The 17089-nt window shown below is 46.1% G+C and overlaps 1 protein-coding gene across 6 annotated transcripts in view; it reads left to right on the top strand.

Annotated features, from left to right (window-relative positions):
• tp63 (tumor protein p63) overlaps positions 1-17089 on the top strand; it is a 125833-nt gene that overhangs the window by 81430 nt on the left and 27314 nt on the right. For 4 of the 6 annotated variants that reach the window (XM_055941131.1, XM_055941129.1, XM_055941133.1 and 1 more), the window contains 4 exons: positions 10670-10856; positions 13230-13345; positions 16325-16434; positions 16671-16807. In XM_055941131.1, coding sequence (XP_055797106.1) covers positions 10670-10856; positions 13230-13345; positions 16325-16434; positions 16671-16807 — 550 coding nt within the window. The remainder of the gene's footprint in view (positions 1-10669; positions 10857-13229; positions 13346-16324; positions 16435-16670; positions 16808-17089) is intronic. The other 2 variants (XM_055941132.1, XM_055941130.1) reach the window with 1 other exon arrangement.

Below are 17089 nucleotides of genomic sequence, written 5' to 3'. Positions count from 1 at the left end.
TGCCTTTCAGCAGCAGCTTCTTAGCAAACACAACGCCAGTAGCACATAGTTGCCCAAAGTTTGTGGCTTGAGGCCTGGGATGGTTTATCTGAGTGGCAGTGTGTTAACCTACAGTATGTCAGCCGTCTTCAACAACTATTGTCTTCTGCCTTGATGGTGGCAGATACTGAATGGTTTATTTATTTAACCTTTATTTAAACTAGGCAAGTCGGTTAAGAACAAATTCTTATTTTACAATGACGGTCTAGGAACAGTGGGTTAACTGGCCTAGGAACAGTGGGTTAACTGCCTTGTTCAGGGGCAGAACGACAGATTTTTACCTTGTCAGCTCAGGGATTCAATCCACCAACCTTTCGGTTACTAGTCCAACGCTCTAACCACTAAGCTACCTGCCTCCCTCCTCTAACCACTAGGCTACCTGCCTCCCTCCTCTAACCACTAGGCTACCTGCCTCCCTCCTCTAACCACTAGGCTACCTGCCTCCCTCCTCTAACCACTAGGCTACCTGCCTCCCTCCTCTAACCACTAGGCTACCTGCCTCCCTCCTCTAACCACTAGGCTACCTGCCTCCCTCCTCTAACCACTAGGCTACCTGCCTCCCTCCTCTAACCACTAGGCTACCTGCCTCCCTCCTCTAACCACTAGGCTACCTGCCTCCCTCCTCTAACCACTAGGCTACCTGCCTCCCTCCTCTAACCACTAGGCTACCTGCCTCCCTCCTCTAACCACTAGGCTACCTGTCTCCCCCCTCTAACCACTAGGCTACCTGCCTCCCCCCTCTAACCACTAGGCTACCTGCCTCCCTCCTCTAACCACTAGGCTACCTGCCTCCCTCCTCTAACCACTAGGCTACCTGCCTCCCTCCTCTAACCACTAGGCTACCTGCCTCCCTCCTCTAACCACTAGGCTACCTGTCACCGTTATGTTTCATATCTGTTTGCCCTTAGCAAAATGAATGGGTAGTTTTGAAATTATTCTCCCCTTTTATGGCATTAGCATATGTCTCTCTCTCATTCTCTTGGTCTCTCTCTCATTCTTTCTCTCGGTCTCTCTGTCTCTCTCATTCCCTCTGTCTCTCTCTCTCATGTGTGTATGTGTGTTGGAGGAGCTACTCTTGATGAAAGGAAAGGGAGTGCTAGCTAGAGGGATCGTCCTGGCACGGAGAAGAGAGGAGACGTATCCTTGCCAAGTAAAAGCTAGATTGTGTAATAATATTACAAGTGAGACAGCTGCTGGGATGGGCTCCTTTTTTTCACTGGAACACAACTTAATAGAGATGGAATTTAATGTAACATTGTTCTAGAGCAGTGAACACCGCCCCGGGACAATCTTCTCAGGACTTTTTACCCCTTCAGAACAGAAGTGAACCTGACAGGCAAAGTTTTCCTTCTGGGTTTTTCCATCACGTTCTCTTCACTGGAGGGATTTACACACTGGGCGTATCCCACATAGCCCCCCACATTCCCTATATATAGTGCACTACTTTAGAGCTCTGATCTAAAGTAGTGCACTATATAGGGGGCCATTGGGGACGTAATAATATATATTTTTTTAAAACCTTTTATTTAACGAGGCAAGTCAGTTAAGTACAAATTCATATTTACAATGACGGCTTAACAAAAGGCCTTCAACGAGGACGGGGGCCTGGGATTTAAAAAGAAAAATATAGGACAAAACACACATCACGACAAGAGAGACAACACTACATAAAGAGAGACCTAAGACAACATGGCAGCAACACATGACAACACAGCATGGTAGCAACACAACATGGCAGCAACACAAAACATGGTACAAACATTGGGCACAGACAACAGCACAAACGGGCAAGAAGGTAGAGACAGCAATATGAGGGATCTGAGTAAGTATGGTAATGGAAGAATCAGCTGAATATTTTCTTTCTGATGGTCTTTCTCTTTCTTACTGTGCAGTTAGGCAGGAAACCACAGTGTCCCGTTAGCTAGGAAGCACCATAGCATTGTGAATGACAAATCTTTCAGTGAGGAAACTTCCATTCCTGCGGTCTGTGACTCTGATTAGTCAGATGCTGTGTCAGCCAGGTAGTGGTGGTGGTGGTGGTGGTGAAAAAGGGATGTTATTGTGACAACCACCTCTGACCTCTACAGTAAGAGTCAGGAAGACTCATCGAAGATTCATGACGAAACGCTCGATGAGTGTCGTAGTTGGATTGAGACACGGACGATACGAGGAACCTCTGCCCGTCTTGGCCATCAAATTTGCAACGCCGTGTCGTGTCCCCATGTATTGAAGATGAAACATGATATCCAAGCCCAGCGTTAAGGGAGGGACAGTTTTTCTTTTTAAAGGAGGGCTAATTAAATTGTCCCTGGAGGGACAGGGGTCCATTTTATGGCACCATTCCTCAGAAGAGCCTGGCTGCTGCTCCGGAGCCCACCTTACCAAGAGACACTAGGTGTGTCCCATCGAACACACACACATCAAATGTATTTATAGAGCCCTTCTTACATCAGCTGATATCTCAAAGTGCTGTACAGAAACCCAGCCGAAAACCCCAAACAGCAAGCAATGCAGGTGTAGAAGCACGGTGGCTAGGAAAAAACTCCCTAGAAAGGCCAAAACCTAGGAAGAAACCTAGAGAGGAACCATGACTATGAGGGGTGGCCAGTCCTCTTCTGGCTGTGCCGGGTGGAGATTATAACAGAACATGGCCAAGATGTTCAAATGTTCATAGATGACCAGCAGGGTCAGATAATAATAATCACAGTAGTTGTCGAGGGCGCAGCAAGTCAGCGCCTCAGGAGGAAATGGTTAGGGCTCAACATTACCATGTTTAATTATACAAAGCTAAAATGTTGAAATTAAATAAAGTCATTTGTGTTAAAATGTTTCTACATTGTTTTAAAAGCACTACCCTTATTGAGATGCACTACATTTAAATTCTACACTGTCTCTTTAAGAGTGTCAAGTTTGAATGATAACATGTAAGAGATCAATCATTCATTCATCGCTATAATCATTGATCTTCTAAAGAAGTTATCCGTTCTCCTTTCTTTCTGTGCCCCCAAATGTTTAGATGTAATGGTAAAGTTACCAGGTTGTTAACTAGCTGAGGTAACATGACTGATGTTTAGATGTACTAGTAAAGTTACCAGGTTGTTAACTAGCTGAGGTAACATGACTGATGTTCTAGTAAAGTTACCAGGTTGTTAACTAGCTGAGGTAACATGACTGATGTTTAGATGTACTGGTAAAGTTACCAGGTTGTTAACTAGCTGAGGTAACATGACTGATGTACTGGTAAAGTTACCAGGCTGTTAACTAGCTGAGGTAACATGACTGATGTACTGGTAAAGTTACCAGGTTGTTAACTAGCTGAGGTAACATGACTGATGTACTGGTAAAGTTACCAGGTTGTTAACTAGCTGAGGTAACAGGACTGATGTTCTAGTAAAGTTACCAGGTTGTTAACTAGCTGAGGTAACATGACTGATGTACTAGTAAAGTTACCAGGTTGTTAACTAGCTGAGGTAACATGACTGATGTACTAGTAAAGTTACCAGGTTGTTAACTAGCTGAGGTAACATGACTGATGTTTAGATGTAATGGTAAAGTTACCAGGTTGTTAACTAGCTGAGGTAACATGACTGATGTTTAGATGTAATGGTAAAGTTACCAGGTTGTTAACTAGCTGAGGTAACATGACTGATGTTTAGATGTACTAGTAAAGTTACCAGGTTGTTAACTAGCTGAGGTAACATGACTGATGTACTAGTAAAGTTACCAGGTTGTTAACTAGCTGAGGTAACATGACTGATGTTCTAGTAAAGTTACCAGGCTGTTAACTAGCTGAGGTAACATGACTGATGTTTAGATGTAATGGTAAAGTTACCAGGTTGTTAACTAGCTGAGGTAACATGACTGATGTTTAGATGTAATGGTAAAGTTACCAGGCTGTTAACTAGCTGAGGTAACATGACTGATGTTCTAGTAAAGTTACCAGGCTGTTAACTAGCTGAGGTAACATGACTGATGTACTGGTAAAGTTACCAGGTTGTTAACTAGTTGAGGTAACATGACTGATGTTTAGATGTACTGGTAAAGTTACCAGGTTGTTAACTAGCTGAGGTAACATGACTGATGTACTGGTAAAGTTACCAGGCTGTTAACTAGCTGAGGTAACAGGACTGGTTTTGGAACGACCCACGTACGTGGTTTAAGAACTGGGCCAAACCGTTTGTTCCGCCAGCCACTGTGGCCGGTAGAAGATGATCAAATCTACCAGCCAGGTTTGGGATTTCCCCTGTTTTCTTTCTCAAAAATCACACCTTTTTTGATTTTATTATAGAAAAACAACGAAATTGGATGTTCTAATTTCAATAGTACACCTCAAGAGACTGGTGTTTTGACTGGTGGTGTTTCTGTACTGGGCAATAGCACCTGATTTGATACAAATCATCATGATGTATCATTTTCTATCAGGTAAGACTACTTTGCGGTTAACATTTAATTTGGGAAAGTTTTCTGGGAAAGCCTTTTAGAAATGACTTGCTAACTGGCTAATCCCTTGTCGTTTTCGTCTTCAGAAAGTTGCAAGAAATACAAATGACTGATGCACTGGTAAAGTTACAAATGACTGATGCATTACTTTTCATCTTCTTTAGGCTTTGGATTGAACAAAATCTGCTGTTATCTTTCCCTCCAGGGCAGTCTGAGACAACCATTACAACTATTACAACCATTACAACCATTACAACCATTACATTATTACAACCATTACAACCATTACAACCATTACAACCATTACAACCATTGCAACCATTGCAACCATTACAACCATTGCAACCATTACAACCATTACATTATTACAACCATTACAACCATTACAACCATTACATTATTACAACCATTACAACTATTACAACCATTACATTATTACAACCATTACACCATTACATTATTACAACCATTACAACCATTACAACCATTACAACCATTACATTATTACAACCATTACAACCATTACAACCATTACAACCATTACAACCATTACAACCATTACACCATTACATTATTACAACCATTACAACCATTACAACCATTACAACCATTACATTATTACAACCATTACAACCATTACAACCATTACATTATTACAACCATTACAACTATTACAACCATTACATTATTACAACCATTACACCATTACATTATTACAACCATTACAACCATTACAACCATTACAACCATTACAACCATTACAACCATTACATTATTACAACCATTACAACTATTACAACTATTACATTATTACAACCATTACACCATTACATTATTACAACCATTACAACCATTACATTATTACAACTATTACAACCATTACAACCATTACAACCATTACAACCATTACAACCATTACAACCATTACAACCATTACAACCATTACAACCATTACATTATTACAACCATTACATTATTACAACCATTACATTATTACAACCATTACAACTATTACAACCATTACAACTATTACAACCATTACAACTATTACAACTATTACAACTATTACAACCATTACAACTATTACATTATTACAACCATTACATTATTACAACCATTACAACCATTACAACCATTACATTACAACCATTACAACCATTACATTATTACAACCATTACATTATTACAACCATTACAACCATTACAACCATTACATTATTACAACCATTACAACTATTACAACCATTACAACCATTACATTATTACAACCATTACAACCATTACAACCATTACAACCATTACAACCATTACAACCATTACAACCATTACAACCATTACATTATTACAACCATTACAACCATTACAACCATTACAACCATTACAACCATTACAACCATTACAACCATTACATTATTACAACCATTACATTATTACAACCATTACATTATTACAACCATTACAACTATTACAACCATTACAACTATTACAACCATTACAACTATTACAACTATTACAACTATTACAACTATTACAACCATTACAACTATTACATTATTACAACCATTACATTATTACAACCATTACAACCATTACAACCATTACATTATTACAACCATTACAACCATTACATTATTACAACCATTACATTATTACAACCATTACAACCATTACAACCATTACATTATTACAACCATTACAACTATTACAACCATTACAACCATTACATTATTACAACCATTACAACCATTACAACCATTACAACCATTACAACCATTACAACCATTACAACTATTACAACCATTACAACTATTACAACTATTACATTATTACAACCATTACAACCATTACATTATTACAACCATTACAACCATTACAACTATTACAACCATTACACCATTACATTATTACAACCATTACAACTATTACAACTATTACATTATTACAACCATTACACCATTACATTATTACAACCATTACAACCATTACAACCATTACATTATTACAACCATTACAACCATTACAACTATTACATTATTACAACCATTACATTATTACAACCATTACACCATTACAACCATTACAACCATTACAACTATTACATTATTACAACCATTACAACTATTACAACCATTACAACTATTACAACCATTACAACCATTACAACCATTACAACTATTACAACCATTACAACCATTACAACCATTACATTATTACAACCATTACAACCATTACACCATTACATTATTACAACCATTACAACTATTACAACCATTACAACCATTACATTATTACATTATTACAACCATTACAACCATTACAACCATTACAACCATTACATTATTACATTATTACAACCATTACAACCATTACATTATTACATTATTACAACCATTACAACCATTACATTATTACATTATTACAACCATTACATTATTACAACCATTACAACCATTACATTATTACATTATTACAACCATTACATTATTACAACCATTACAACCATTACATTATTACATTATTACAACCATTACAACCATTACATTATTACATTATTACATTATTACAACCATTACATTATTACAACCATTACAACCATTACATTATTACCTGGGTGATTTTTTTATTTCTGGTCGCACTGGTGCTCCCAAAATATCTAGGAGCTAATGCGACCAAAATGGTCACCCTGCCCACACACTAGCGCGCACGGACACACACATCACTCTGATGAAGAGTGAGTGTGTGTGTGTTTGTGTGTCTGATGAAGAGTGTGTGTGTGTGTGTCTGATGAAGAGTGTGTGTGTTTGTGTGTCTGATGAAGGGTGAGTGTGTGTGTGTCTGATGAGTGTGTGTGAGAGAGCATGTTTCAGGTGTATGTGAGCCATAATCACAGGCCTCTCTAACCCTCTGTGCTACAGATTGTGGTTTGTTTTGAAGGTCAGAATGTGTTGATTAAATGTGGTTATAAGGTCAGAATTCCATTTCCAGAGGATTCATGTATTTACTGTGTTCTTCGTTTTGACGGCCGGGCCCGACTATCTCCCGGGCCCGACTATCTCCCGGGCCCGACTATCTCCCGGGCCCGACTATCTCCCGGGCCCGACTATCCCCCGGGCCCGACTATCCCCCGGGCCCGACTATCTCCCGGGCCCGACTATCTCCCGGGCCCGACTATCTCCCGGGCCCGACTATCTCCCGGGCCCGACTATCTCCCGGGCCCGACTATCCCCCGGGCCCGACTATCCCCCGGGCCCGACTATCTCCCGGGCCCGACTATCTCCCGGGCCCGACTATCCCCCGGGCCCGACTATCCCCCGGGCCCGACTATCCCCCGGGCCCGACTATCCCCCGGGCCCGACTATCTCCCGGGCCCGACTATCTCCCGGGCCCGACTATCTCCCGGGCCCGACTATCTCCCGGGCCCGACTATCTCCCGGGCCCGACTATCCCCCGGGCCCGACTATCCCCCGGGCCCGACTATCTCCCGGGCCCGACTATCTCCTGGGCCTGACATTTTAAAATGGGACCTTTTTTGAATTGGTTTGTCTATGAATCGAACCTTTTGAACTCTGTAGTCTCTCTCCAGTACTGACCTGTCCTCTCTCTCTCTCCAGTACTGACCTGTCCTCTCTGTCTCTCCAGTACTGACCTGTCCTCTTTGTCTCTCCAGTACTGACCTGTCCTCTCTCTCTCTCCAGTACTGACCTGTCCTCTTTGTCTCTCCAGTACTGACCTGTCCTCTCTGTCTCTCCAGTACTGACCTGTCCTCTTTGTCTCTCCAGTACTGACCTGTCCTCTTTGTCTCTCCAGTACTGACCTGTCCTCTTTGTCTCTCCAGTACTGACCTGTCCTCTCTCTCTCCAGTACTGACCTGTCCTCTCTCTCTCCAGTACTGACCTGTCCTCTCTGTCTCTCCAGTACTGACCTGTCCTCTCTGTCTCTCCAGTACTGACCTGTCCTCTCTCTCTCCAGTACTGACCTGTCCTCTTTGTCTCTCCAGTACTGACCTGTCCTCTTTGTCTCTCCAGTACTGACCTGTCCTCTCTCTCTCTCCAGTACTGACCTCTCTGTCTCTCCAGTACTGACCTGTCCTCTCTCTCTCTCCAGTACTGACCTGTCCTCTCTCTCTCTCCAGTACTGACCTGTCCTCTCTGTCTCTCCAGTACTGACCTGTCCTCTCTCTCTCTCCAGTACTGACCTGTCCTCTCTGTCTCTCCAGTACTGACCTGTCCTCTCTGTCTCTCCAGTACTGACCTGTCCTCTCTCTCTCTCCAGTACTGACCTGTCCTCTCTGTCTCTCCAGTACTGACCTGTCCTCTCTGTCTCTCCAGTACTGACCTGTCCTCTCTGTCTCTCCAGTACTGACCTGTCCTCTCTGTCTCTCCAGTACTGACCTGTCCTCTCTGTCTCTCCAGTAGTGACCTGTCCTCTTTGTCTCTCCAGTACTGACCTGTCCTCTTTGTCTCTCCAGTACTGACCTGTCCTCTCTCTCTCCAGTACTGACCTGTCCTCTCTCTCTCCAGTACTGACCTGTCCTCTCTCTCTCTCCAGTACTGACCTGTCCTCTCTCTCTCCAGTACTGACCTGTCCTCTCTCTCTCCAGTACTGACCTGTCCTCTCTCTCTCCAGTACTGACCTGTCCTCTCTCTATCCAGTACTGACCTGTCCTCTCTGTCTCTCTAGTACTGACCTGTCCTCTCTGTCTCTCCAGTACTGACCTGTCCTCTCTGTCTCTCCAGTACTGACCTGTCCTCTCTGTCTCTCCAGTAGTGACCTGACCTCTCTGTCTCTCCAGTACTGACCTGTCCTCTCTGTCTCTCCAGTACTGACCTGTCCTCTCTGTCTCTCCAGTAGTGACCTGACCTCTCTGTCTCTCCAGTACTGACCTGTCCTCTCTGTCTCTCCAGTAGTGACCTGTCCTCTCTGTCTCTCCAGTACTGACCTGTCCTCTCTGTCTCTCCAGTACTGACCTGTCCTCTCTGTCTCTCCAGTACTGACCTGTCCTCTCTGTCTCTCCAGTACTGACCTGTCCTCTCTGTCTCTCCAGTACTGACCTGTCCTCTCTCTCTCCAGTACTGACCTGTCCTCTCTGTCTCTCCAGTACTGACCTGTCCTATCTGTCTCTCCAGTACTGACCTGTCCTCTCTCTCTCCAGTACTGACCTGTCCTCTCTGTCTCTCCAGTAGTGACCTGTCCTCTCTGTCTCTCCAGTACTGACCTGTCCTCTCTGTCTCTCCAGTACTGACCTGTCCTCTCTGTCTCTCCAGTACTGACCTGTCCTCTCTGTCTCTCCAGTACTGACCTGTCCTCTCTGTCTCTCCAGTACTGACCTGTCCTCTCTCTGTCTCTCCAGTACTGACCTGTCCTCTCTGTCTCTCCAGTACTGACCTGTCCTCTCTGTCTCTCCAGTACTGACCTGTCCTCTCTCTGTCTCCAATACTGACCTGTCCTCTCTCTCTCTCCAGTACTGACCTGTCCTCTCTCTCTCTCCAGTACTGACCTGTCCTCTCTGTCTCTCCAGTAGTGACCTGTCCTCTCTGTCTCTCCAGTACTGACCTGTCCTCTCTGTCTCTCCAGTACTGACCTGTCCTCTCTGTCTCTCCAGTACTGACCTGTCCTCTCTGTCTCTCCAGTACTGACCTGTCCTCTCTGTCTCTCCAGTACTGACCTGTCCTCTCTGTCTCTCCAGTACTGACCTGTCCTCTCTGTCTCTCCAGTACTGACCTGTCCTCTCTGTCTCTCCAGTCCTGACCTGTCCTCTCTGTCTCTCCAGTACTGACCTGTCCTCTCTGTCTCTCCAGTACTGACCTGTCCTCTCTGTCTCTCCAGTACTGACCTGTCCTCTCTCTCTCTCCAGTAGTGACCTGTCCTCTCTGTCTCTCCAGTACTGACCTGTCCTCTCTGTCTCTCCAGTACTGACCTGTCCTCTCTGTCTCTCCAGTACTGACCTGTCCTCTCTGTCTCTCCAGTACTGACCTGTCCTCTCTGTCTCTCCAGTACTGACCTGTCCTCTCTGTCTCTCCAGTACTGACCTGTCCTCTCTGTCTCTCCAGTACTGACCTGTCCTCTCTGTCTCTCCAGTACTGACCTGTCCTCTCTGTCTCTCCAGTCCTGACCTGTCCTCTCTGTCTCTCCAGTAGTGACCTGTCCTCTCTGTCTCTCCAGTCCTGACCTGTCCTCTCTGTCTCTCCAGTACTCTACAGAGCTGAAGAAGCTGTACTGTCAGATCGCCAAGACGTGTCCCATCCAGATCAAGGTGCTGACCAACCCCCCGCAGGGCGCCGTCATCAGAGCCATGCCCGTTTACAAGAAGGCAGAGCACGTCACCGAGGTGGTCAAACGCTGCCCCAACCACGAGCTCAGCCGGGAGTTCAACGACGGTGAGTTAGTTATGTCTCTCAAATGCTCCTAAAACACCATTGATAACACATTATGGTTTTATAAACTGCAAAATACAGAACATCTTATTCTGGACATTTTAAGCCCACGTATAGGTGTTGAGTCACATATGAACATGCAACATATTTTTTGCTGTTTTGAGTTTAGCGACCGTTAGTTAACTGATCTCTCAGGAAATGCTCCTTGCAGTGAGCATTTAGTTACCAATGGTTTGGATCACAGGCCTGCATCAAGGTTTGTTACCCCTCTCAGATGCTTCCTGTATCATGACGTTATTAACTAACCTTTACCATGACGTTATTAACTAACCTTTACCATGACGTTATTAACTAACCTTTACCATGACGTTATTAACTAATCTTTACCTCTGATGCTTCCTGTATCATGACGTTATTAACTAACCTTTACCTCAGATGCTTCCTGTATCATGACGTTATTAACTAACCTTTACCATGACGTTATTAACTAACCTTTACCATGACGTTATTAACTAACCTTTACCATGACGTTATTAACTAACCTTTACCATGACGTTATTAACTAACCTTTACCATGACGTTATTAACTAACCTTTACCATGACGTTATTAACTAACCTTTACCATGACGTTATTAACTAACCTTTACCATGACGTTATTAACTAACCTTTACCATGACGTTATTAACTAACCTTTACCATGATGTTATTAACTAACCTTTACCTCAGATGCTTCCTGTATCATGACGTTAACTAACCTTTACCTCTGATGCTTCCTGTATCATGACGTTAACTAACCTTTACCATGACGTTATTAACTAACCTTTACCATGACGTTATTAACTAACCTTTACCATGACGTTATTAACTAACCTTTACCATGACGTTATTAACTAACCTTTACCATGACGTTATTAACTAACCTTTACCATGACGTTATTAACTAACCTTTACCATGATGTTATTAACTAACCTTTACCATGATGTTATTAACTAACCTTTACCATGATGTTATTAACTAACCTTTACCTCTGATGCTTCCTGTATCATGACGTTATTAACTAACCTTTACCTCTGATGCTTCCTGTATCATGACGTTATTAACTAACCTTTACCATGACGTTATTAACTAACCTTTACCTCTGATGCTTCCTGTATCATGATGTTATTAACTAACCTTTACCTCTGATGCTTCCTGTATCATGACGTTATTAACTAACCTTTACCTCAGATGCTTCCTGTATCATGACGTTAACTAACCTTTACCTCAGATGCTTCCTGTATCATGACGTTAACTAACCTTTACCTCAGATGCTTCCTGTATCATGACGTTAACTAACCTTTACCTCAGATGCTTCCTGTATCATGACGTTAACTAACCTTTACCTCAGATGCTTCCTGTATCATGACGTTAACTAACCTTTACCTCAGATGCTTCCTGTATCATGACGTTAACTAACCTTTACCTCAGATGCTTCCTGTATCATGACGTTAACTAACCTTTACCATGATGTTATTAACTAACCTTTACCTCTGATGCTTCCTGTATCATGACGTTATTAACTAACCTTTACCATGACGTTATTAACTAACCTTTACCATGACGTTATTAACTAACCTTTACCATGACGTTATTAACTAACCTTTACCTCAGATGCTTCCTGTATCATGACGTTAACTAACCTTTACCTCAGATGCTTCCTGTATCATGACGTTAACTAACCTTTACCTCAGATGCTTCCTGTATCATGACGTTAACTAACCTTTACCTCAGATGCTTCCTGTATCATGACGTTAACTAACCTTTACCTCAGATGCTTCCTGTATCATGACGTTAACTAACCTTTACCATGATGTTATTAACTAACCTTTACCTCTGATGCTTCCTGTATCATGACGTTATTAACTAACCTTTACCATGACGTTATTAACTAACCTTTACCATGACGTTATTAACTAACCTTTACCATGACGTTATTAACTAACCTTTACCTCAGATGCTTCCTGTATCATGACGTTAACTAACCTTTACCTCTGATGCTTCCTGTATCATGACGTTATTAACTAACCTTTACCTCAGATGCTTCCTGTATCATGACGTTAACTAACCTTTACCTCTGATGCTTCCTGTATCATGATGTTATTAACTAACCTTTACCTCAGATGCTTCCTGTATCATGACGTTAACTAACCTTTACCTCTCTGATGCTTCCTGTATCATGACGTTAACTAACCTTTACCTCTGATGCTTCCTGTATCATGACGTTATTAACTCAACTACCTTTGATGAACCATCGATCACTTATTTATCTTCTCTGATCTGAACATGCAGCGTATTTTGCTATTTGATAAGCTTATGGTATTTTGTGTTTTGTAGGTCAGATAGCCCCTCCCAGTCACCTGATCCGAGTGGAGGGTAACAGCCACTCTCAGTATCTGGAGGACTCCATCACGGGCCGTCAGAGTGTGCTGGTCCCCTACGAGCCCCCCCAGGTAGGCTACAGTACTCCCCTCTTTACAAGCCCCCCAGGTAGTCTACAGTACACTCCCCTGTCTGCCCTCCTTACAACCCTTCCCAGGTAGACTACAGTACTCCCCTCCTTACAACCCCCCCAGGTAGACTACAGTACTCCCCTCCTTACAACCCCCCCAGGTAGACTACAGTACTCCCCTCCTTACAACCCCCCCAGGTAGACTACAGTACTCCCCGGTCTGCCCTCCTTAAACCCCCCCCCCAGGCAGTGTAGAGTCAGCCCTGTCCAGTCTGTCCCCCTCCTGTCCCCCATATCACCACCAAGCGCCCCCCCCCCACCCAGGCAGTGTAGAGTCAGCCCTGTCCAGTCTGTCCCCCAAGCCCCCCCCCCCCTCCAGGCAGTGTAGAGTCAGCCCTGTCCAGTCTGTCCCCCATATCACCACCAAGCCCCCCCCCCCCCCCCCAGGCAGTGTAGAGTCAGCCCTGTCCAGTCTGTCCCCCAAGCCCCCCCCCCCCTCCAGGCAGTGTAGAGTCAGCCCTGTCCAGTCTGTCCCCCAAGCCCCCCCCCCCAGGCAGTGTAGAGTCAGCCCTGTCCAGTCTGTCCCCCTCCTGTCCCCCAAGCCCCCCCCCCCCGAGGTAGTGTAGAGTCCGCCCTGTCCAGTCTGTCCCCCTCCTGTCCCCCATATCACCACCAAGCCCCCCCCCCCACCCAGGCAGTGTAGAGTCAGCCCTGTCCAGTCTGTCCCCCAAGCCCCCCCCCCCCCCTCGAGGCAGTGTAGAGTCAGCCCTGTCCAGTCTGTCCCCCTCCTGTCCCCCAAGCCCCCCCCCCCCCCCCCCCCCCGAGGCAGTGTAGAGTCAGCCCTGTCCAGTCTGTCCCCCTCCTGTCCCCCATATCACCACCAAGCCCCCCCCCCCCCCCCCCCCCACCCAGGCAGTGTAGAGTCAGCCCTGTCCAGTCTGTCCCCCTCCTGTCCCCCATATCACCACCAAGCCCCCCACCCAGGCAGTGTAGAGTCAGCCCTGTCCAGTCTGTCCCCCTCCTGTCCCCCATATCACCACCAAGCCCCCCCCCCCCCCCCCAGGCAGTGTAGAGTCAGCCCTGTCCAGTCTGTCCCCCAAGCCCCCCCCCCCCCCCCCCCCCCCCCCCCCGAGGCAGTGTAGAGTCAGCCCTGTCCAGTCTGTCCCCCTCCTGTCCCCCATATCACCACCAAGCCCCCCACCCAGGCAGTGTAGAGTCAGCCCTGTCCAGTCTGTGTCGTCCCCCCCCCCCCCCCCGAGGCAGTGTAGAGTCAGCCCTGTCCAGTCTGTCCCCCTCCTGTCCCCCATATCACCACCAAGCCCCCCCCCCCCCCCCCCCCCCCACCCAGGCAGTGTAGAGTCAGCCCTGTCCAGTCTGTCCCCCTCCTGTCCCCCATATCACCACCAAGCCCCCCCCCCCCACCCAGGCAGTGTAGAGTCAGCCCTGTCCAGTCTGTCCCCCTCCTGTCCCCCATATCACCACCAAGCCCCCCCCAGCCCTGGCGACAGACAGTCTCCAACCCCTGTCCCCTCTGTCATCACAGTGTCACAACCACCACTCTGTCTATCTGTCTGCAACACCCTACGTGTCTTAGACGGGGTCACAGCAGAGTCTGGGCCCCTGATCTTCTGTAAAGCTGCCTATCCTCACGTACTGCCCCCCCCCCCCCCCCCCCCCATACCCCTTCATCCAATCAGTCAGTGACAGTCAGCCCAGCAGCTGGTGTCCTCAACACTCCTACTGGGCCCATAGTGTGTACTACTACTACCTGTGTCCTCAACAGCCCCTCACTCCTACTGGGCCCATAGTGTGTACTACTACTACCTGTGTCCTCAACAGCCCCTCACCCCTACTGGGCCCATAGTGTGTACTACTACTACCTGTGTCCTCAACAGCCCCTCACTCCTACTGGGCCCATAGTGTGTACTACTACTACCTGTGTCCTCAACAGCCCCTCACCCCTACTGGGCCCATAGTGTGTACTACTACTACCTGTGTCCTCAACAGCCCCTCACCCCTACTGGGCCCATAGTGTGTACTACTACTACCTGTGTCCTCAACAGCCCCTCACTCCTACTGGGCCCATAGTGTGTACTACTACTACCTGTGTCCTCAACAGCCCCTCACCCCTACTGGGCCCATAGTGTGTACTACTACTACCTGTGTCCTCAACAGCCCCTCACTCCATAGTGTGTACTACTACTACCTGTGTCCTCAACAGCCCCTCACCCCATAGTGTGTACTACTACTACTATCTGTGTCCTCAACAGCCCCTCACCCCATAGTGTGTACTACTACTACCTGTGTCCTCAACAGCCCCTCACTCCATAGTGTGTACTACTACTACCTGTGTCCTCAACAGCCCCTCACCCCATAGTGTGTACTACTACTACTATCTGTGTCCTCAACAGCCCCTCACCCCATAGTGTGTACTACTACTACCTGTGTCCTCAACAGCCCCTCACTCCTACTGGGCCCATAGTGTGTACTACTACTACCTGTGTCCTCAACAGCCCCTCACTCCTACTGGGCCCATAGTGTGTACTACTACTACCTGTGTCCTCAACAGCCCCTCACTCCTACTGGGCCCATAGTGTGTACTACTACTACCTGTGTCCTCAACAGCCCCTCACTCCTACTGGGCCCATAGTGTGTACTACTACTACCTGTGTCCTCAACAGCCCCTCACTCCTACTGGGCCCATAGTGTGTACTACTACTACCTGTGTCCTCAACGGCTCCTCACTCCTACTGGGCCCATAGTGTGTACTACTACTACCTGTGTCCTCAACGGCTCTGGCCTAAACACTCAACACACTACTACCACTGTCATATATATATAAAAAGCAGTGGTTATATCCAGATGTTTACTAACTGTGTTTTTACAACCACTGAACACTTATTTTCTTCAGTCTTTTAAAATCATTTATGTTTATGAGGTTTTTCCATTCATTTGACCTGCTGTTCTCGTCGTCTTCCAGGTGGGCACAGAGTTCACCACCATCCTCTACAACTTCATGTGTAACTCCAGCTGTGTGGGAGGCATGAACCGACGCCCCATCCTCATCATCGTCACCCTGGAAGCCAGAGAGTAAGACATTTTGTTGTTTTGTTGTCAGTGGCTACAATAGGGTTGCAATATTCTGGGCACTTTCCACAGTTGGAGGATTCCCGGGAATCAGGAGTGGGAATCTTCCAAACGGGATTTATGAAAAGAAAGAAAAACATTTTTTGGGGGGGGAATGTCCATATTGGGTATTTTGTATTTGATCCCACCTCTTCATAGATGGTAAAAAAGTCTTGGTCTGTCTTTCTCTTGTCACCTAGTGGTCAGGTGCTTGGTCGTCGCTGCTTCGAGGCCAGGATCTGTGCGTGTCCTGGCCGGGACCGCAAGGCGGACGAGGACAGCATCCGCAAGCAGCATGTTACTGACGGAACAAAGACCAGTGAGGGTATGAAACGCCGTAAGTAGTGCTGGGAGCTGCTGGAGGACTGACTCTGATTATACTACACTCTGCATGCTGCCAGCCCCTTGGCTGTGCTGTCTCCTCCTGCGCTCTGCTGTCTCCTCCTGCTCTGCGCCCTCTCCTCCTGCGCTGCGCCCTCTCCTCCTGCTCTGCTGTCTCCTCCTGCTCTGCGCCCTCTCCTCCTGCGCCCTCTCCTCCTGCGCTGCGCCCTCTCCTCCTGCTCTGCGCCCTCTCCTCCTGCTCTGCGCCCTCTCCTCCTGCTCTGTGCCCTCTCCTCCT

The sequence above is a fragment of the Salvelinus fontinalis genome, chromosome 12, assembly GCF_029448725.1.
Source record: "Salvelinus fontinalis isolate EN_2023a chromosome 12, ASM2944872v1, whole genome shotgun sequence".
NCBI classification, from domain to species: Eukaryota; Metazoa; Chordata; class Actinopteri; order Salmoniformes; family Salmonidae; genus Salvelinus; species Salvelinus fontinalis.
This window is presented reverse-complemented; position numbering and strand designations above follow the sequence as displayed.